Source organism: Limulus polyphemus, unplaced genomic scaffold (assembly GCF_000517525.1).
Source record: "Limulus polyphemus unplaced genomic scaffold, Limulus_polyphemus-2.1.2 Scaffold3270, whole genome shotgun sequence".
Lineage (NCBI taxonomy): Eukaryota > Metazoa > Arthropoda > Merostomata > Xiphosura > Limulidae > Limulus > Limulus polyphemus.
In genome coordinates this window covers 88232-94432 of record NW_013668880.1, presented here as the reverse complement: position 1 = coordinate 94432, position 6201 = coordinate 88232, and the positions used below count along the sequence as shown (strand labels likewise).

At 29.9% G+C, this 6201-nt stretch overlaps 1 protein-coding gene across 4 annotated transcripts in view; it reads right to left on the bottom strand.

Moving 5' to 3' along the window:
- The window catches only part of LOC106469036 (equilibrative nucleoside transporter 1-like), a 47779-nt gene that overhangs the window by 2880 nt on the left and 38698 nt on the right, over positions 1 to 6201 (bottom strand). For all 4 annotated transcript variants that reach the window (XM_022397428.1, XM_013929490.2, XM_022397429.1 and 1 more), the window contains 4 exons: positions 5012 to 5107; positions 4525 to 4633; positions 3225 to 3310; positions 347 to 543 (listed from right to left, as the gene is read on the bottom strand). In XM_022397428.1, coding sequence (XP_022253136.1) covers positions 347 to 543; positions 3225 to 3310; positions 4525 to 4633; positions 5012 to 5107 — 488 coding nt within the window. The remainder of the gene's footprint in view (positions 1 to 346; positions 544 to 3224; positions 3311 to 4524; positions 4634 to 5011; positions 5108 to 6201) is intronic.

Here is a 6201-nt window from a genome sequence, read left to right as displayed (position 1 = left end):
CTTACTTCCTCTGTGTGTTACAATAGTAGACTAACACTTACTGCCTTTGTGTGTTACAATAGTAGACTAACACTTACTGCCTTTGTGTGTTACAATAGTAGACTAACACTTACTGCCTTTGTGTGGTACAATAGTAGACTAACACTTACTTCCTTTGTGTGTTACAATAGTAGACTAACACTTACTTCCTTTGTGTGTTACAATAGCAGACTAACACTTACTTCCTTTGTGTGTTACAACTTTCTTCTTTATATAGTGAGAGGGTAAGCAATTGTGGCATAACAGAGAATAGGTTATGCTCTCATGGCTTAATCTGAAAGATATGTTGAGATAAGTGGTTTCTTACCTAGGAACATACATCATAGCTAAGCTACTGTAATAACCACTGCTCAGTCCATGGAACATCGATACGATAATGTAAGCCCAGTCACTGGAGATAAGAACTGGAAAAGCTCGTTTTTGGGGCTTGTAGTTACACATCATAAAGAATGGAATGAAAAGAATTCTTGAGACCACAGGAATCCACAAGAACCGTGGACCAGGCTATAAAAAAACACAATCAAACGTCAAGTATTAACTTTCTGGGTTTGAATAGGACAAAATGTGCTTGTCACATTTTTTCATGGAGTTACAGTTAAAACTTAATTATTAACATACGTCAGTAAAATAAGCATAAAAACTTAGTTTATAGTGAATATTTTAGTATAAGTCTTAATTTTAGTTTCTCAATCTTCACTTTTCTGTATTATGTGATGGTTCTTTGCTCTGAATTACCCATTTTAGGTTTTCTTTCTTCCCCTATATAATCTGAGTTCGTCACAACTTACACACTTATAGTACATATGTTCCTAAGTCATATTTCTACCTCTGTATGATCTGAGTTCATCACAGCTTACACCATTATAATATATATTCCTAAGCCTTATTTTTATCTCTGTACGATCTGAGTTCATCACAGCTTACACCATTATAATATATATATTCCTAAGCCTTATTTCTATCTCTGTATGATCTGAGTTTATCGCAGCTTACACCATTATAATATATATATTCCTAAGCCATATTTCTACCTCTGTATGATCCGAGTTCGTCACAGCTTACACCATTATAATATATATATTTCTAACCCATGTTGTACATTTGTAGCCTCCAAGCTTCTTACTGACATTACTATTGGTTATGTTTATAACCAACAGAAAGAGCAGACTGCACACTGTGTAAATCATAAGATTGTCTGTTTTGTTTGAGTTGGACCAAAGATTTGATACAAGATGTCGCATAATATCTTTAACCTATTTATATATTAGATAGAAACTCAAATAAATTATGTTTTGGACAAGAAATATAGTGCGAAAAAAGTACAGGAATGAAAGCAGGAAGTCGAGTACAAACTGGCTTAGAGCTAAGGTAAGTTCTAGATTTTTTGTTTTTTGAAAGAAACTGTTATTCATTTCTACATATTTTGAAATAAAAGTAAGTAAAATGTAAGAGAAAAAAGAAAACTTAAACAAATAAAAAATTTTTTTGCTCTGAGTAACACACGAAGAACATACATAGATGTCACGTGTTCTAATCTGAAACTTTATTCTAAACTTTCACACTCCTGCTGGGTGATTTATTGCTTACTGCAGTGGATAGACATGGTTCAAAGAGCACTAAAACAATAAATTTATATGAAAGCAGTTATGAAAAATTACGAGGCCTCAGATAAATAATTGTAACTGACTGTTACAATCTACAGTTACTTTGGAAAAAGGAAAAGGATTGACTGTTACAATCTACAGTTACTTTGGAAAAAGGAAGATAAATAACTGTAATTGACTGTTACAATCTACAGTTACTTTGGGAAAAGGATTGACTGTTACAATCTACAGTTACTTTGGAAAAAGGAAAAGGATTGACTGTTACAATCTACAGTTACTTTGGAAAAAGGAAAAGGATTTTGTTTATTTGTTTGAAGTTAAACACAAAGCTACACAATGTTTTATCTGTGCTTTGCCCACTACGGGTATCGAAACCCAGTTTCTAGCGCTGTAAGTCTGTAGACTAATGTACATTTTACGAATTACTAAACCACCAAGTACTCGTAGTTTCAAGTATTAATCATAAAAAAAAAGGTATTTTTGATTTTATGTTATATTTTTCAACTTTTGATACAGACAGTTTCACTATACTTGGTATCAGGGTAGAGAAAGTAAGAAATAAAGTTCAATGTTTTGCCCCAAAAAACGTGATATTTGTTTAGAAGGTTCTAGAGATCATGCAAAAGAAATATAAAAACTATAAGACGAAAAGAAGCATTTTTATTCTTAGCTTGAAAATTACCTTTCACTCAGACTGACTCAATAAAGGTTTCATAACTTTACAGACAAATCTTTAGCATAAATATTACATTAAAAATCTGATTTTATGTATACAACACTTTAAATGTTTACTAAAATCTTGTCAAATTTCATGGAGATATACTACATATATTCAGAATTATAGTATGTATAGTTTCATGATTACACTATGTTCACAAGGTCGCTTTTAACATTATAGGAAGTTAAATGATAGCCAACTTTACTTAATGCATTCATCTTTGTTCCATTATAGTTATCAGAAAGTAAAGTTACCAAAAAAATGTTTTATCTTTAAAACCCAAAAATTATTTGTGGCCGTTATAATCTAATTTTATTTTTATCAGGTTTGAACTGAGAACTCTCACACACAACAGGCTACCAACTAAGCTGAAGGACTAAACCCACTAGTACTTGTTAGTAAGGCTCTTTTTAAAAATCAAACTGCCACAATTGTTTTTAAATTTAATTAAATTATAAAGAATCATTAATGTTTAAGTAATTCATGCATATAACTGGAAACCCTAATTTCAATGAGTTGATTAATTCATGAGTTAAATGAAAATAATAAAGAAATCATAATGATAATATATTGATTACTTGGATAGTTGGAATAATGAAAAGCAGTAATAAATGAAAACATTAATTTTGACTAGTTGATTATTTTCATGGTGTTAATCATTATTTTGAATATTTGATTATTTTCCGTGACACTAATAAGTGTAATTGAAACTGATTAATTGCCCAGCTCTACCAAACACATACATAAACTATATTATTTCTTTATAAATGAGATGCTTAAAGTAAACAGTTTTTCTATGCACATCAAGTATAAAAACAAAAGTATTTCAGTAACAGCTACACAAGTGCAGAAGTCAAACTTACCCAAACCACCCAGTTTGGAAAGATGTTTCCAATCATGGCAAACAAGTTGAAAAACAGGAAGCAACAAACAGGAATAAAATATGTGGCTGTGATTAAAAAAAAATGGAAAAGAAATTTAAATTTATTTCCATATAACATTATTTTTAATAACTGTAAAGTGAAACATCACTACAGCTAACTTATAACTCAAAATTAACGTAATTTGAATTCAAGAGAGGCAGACTATATATGTTAAACTTTTTAGTTCTCCATAGAACACAAATGACCAAAGCATGTTTTCTAAATGAATGTAACACATACTATTATGACCATTTTCATAGTGGAATTCTCAAAAGAAGGATAAACATTATGAAGAGCTATGAGAACATCAGCTTTATGAAGAGTTGTTGTTGAGTTTTCTTGCAATGTTTGAGAGCTATCTGTGCTGGCTATTCCTACATTTTAAAGTGATTTATGGAGAGCTATGAGAACATCAGCTTTATGAAGAGTTGTTGTTGAGTTTTCTTGCAATGTTTGAGGGCTATCTGTGCTGGCTATTCCCACATTTTAAAGTGATTTACAAAGAGCTCTGAAAACATCAGCTTTATGAAGAGTTGTTGAGTTTTCTTGCAGTGCTTGAGGGATATTCTATATTTTTATACATGATTTATTACAAAACAGCAAAGAGTAATTCAGAATTTACAAAAGTGTACTTACAGCAACATAAGCAATACAGCTTGAGTTAAAAAATATTCTGTTGGACATTAAGTTTTAACTAGAGGTAAGGTTTATAAGGAGACTTGGAAGGTTTTACCACCTAATGGTTTAAGTTATCACTAACTTAAGTAGTCAAAATCGTATCTTATAAAATACTGTTTGTTTGTTGTTAAACGCAAAGCTACACAATGTGCTGTCTGTGCTCGGCCCACCACAAGTAAAACACTGTGAAAGAAAAAATGAACAATTTAATTCCTAACAGCTTAAATCTAATAAACTTAAGTGTTTGTCATGTATGTGTGTGTCAACATGATAAATTATTATTTCAAGTAACTTATATAAACTAGTCTTATTTTGCACGTTTTAAATGCACATTTAAATTTTTTTAAACTTAAATTTCAAGTTTTTTTGCTCTAACTATAATCTGACAAGTCATATAGAATTCCCCTTTACTTTCTGAACCACACAACAATTTTTGATGGTGTCACATTTTAAATGCTGCTGCCCAATTATAAGATGTGTTTTAACAATTCTGTTTAAAAACAGACTTTACTGATATTCATTCTAACTACTGTAATATAAAATACAATAAAAAGCTACTTACAGGAAATAAAAAAATTTGAATCAACAGCAAAGATACTGCCTTGTACAGCAGGAAAGCTTGTTAAGGTAACAAAAAAAACAAAGAACACATTGAAACACTGCCTCCAAGTCTGAAATTTAAAAACATATATTTTGTTATCAATCTCATTTTTCTGAGTTTTTTAACATTATTAACAAAGTTTAAGACATTTTTAGGAATAAGAAAACTCTGAAGTTTTATATTCTTCAAATAATTTCAATTTCAGTGAAAAAGAAATTCTTCAAATTCAACATGTGATTGCTATATTAAAGCTAAAAGTCTCAGCTGTGCAATGTAAAAACACAGGATACTTTTCCCAAGCAGAAAAACTGCCACGTGATATTTTCTCTATAGTGCTCCTAACTAGACAGTTGACATAAACACTGCTATAAAAACAGTTACTAAATAAAATGAAGTCACTGGAATGAACAATTTCTAATTGTCTAGTTCTGATCTACAGTGTTCATACTTTCTTGAATATTTTCCAGAACGGAGGTCTTCTGGAAGTAATCTTGCTTTCTTCTTGGGCTTGCCGAGAGATCTCTTCATGGTACCTGTAGAAACGCTGAAAACAGATTAAGTTAATGAAAAACAAACTGTAAGTATTAAAAAAGAAAAACTAGACCTCAGAATTTAAAGAAACGTATTCCTTATGTTCTACCTATAAATAGAAAATAACTGCTCATTGTTTCAACTTTAAGTGTTCTTGAAAATAGCTAAGCTGAAATCTGAGCAAATAACAATACATTTAGATTTAGTGCGTGTTTAACACATCACTTAGGAACTTTATTTAAAACATACTGATGAAATCCAGAATGTTTCCATGAACAATGTAATGTTCAACTATTTAAATCAATAAAAATAGGGCTTCTTAATTTGTTCTCTGTTTTGTATTATGTTAAAAGAAAATCCAGACATTGCCAAGATTAACCCAAGACACGGGAGATCCCAGGTAGAATATCTGGAATTACAGAATATGATCCCCCTCTAGGGGGACCATGTGCACCAACTCCTATCTGTTCTTATCCTAAAACAAAGCTAATACTTAAAATGTAGCTTAACATCAGACTAATACTTAAAATGTAGCTTAACATCAGACTAATACTTAAAATGTAGCTTAACATCAGACTAATACTTAAAATGTAGCTTAACATCAGACTAATACTTAAAACATATCTTAATATCAGACTAATACTTAAAATGTAGCTTAACATCAGACTAATACTTAAAACATATCTTAATATCAGACTAATACTTAAAACATATCTTAATATCAAACTAATACTTAAAACGTATCTTAATATCAGACTAATACTTAAAACGTATCTTAATATCAGACTAATACTTAAAACGTATCTTAATATCAGACTAATACTTAAAACGTATCTTAATATCAGACTAATACTTAAAACGTATCTTAATATCAGACTAATACTTAAAATGTATCTTAATATCAGACTAATACTTAAAATGTATTTTAACATCATACTAATACTTAAAACGTATCTTAACATCATACTAATACTTAAAACGTATCTTAATATCAGACTAATATTTAAAACGTATCTTAATATCAGACTAATATTTAAAACGTATCTTAATATCAGACTAATACTTAAAATGTATCTTAACATCAGACTAATATTTAAAATGTATCTT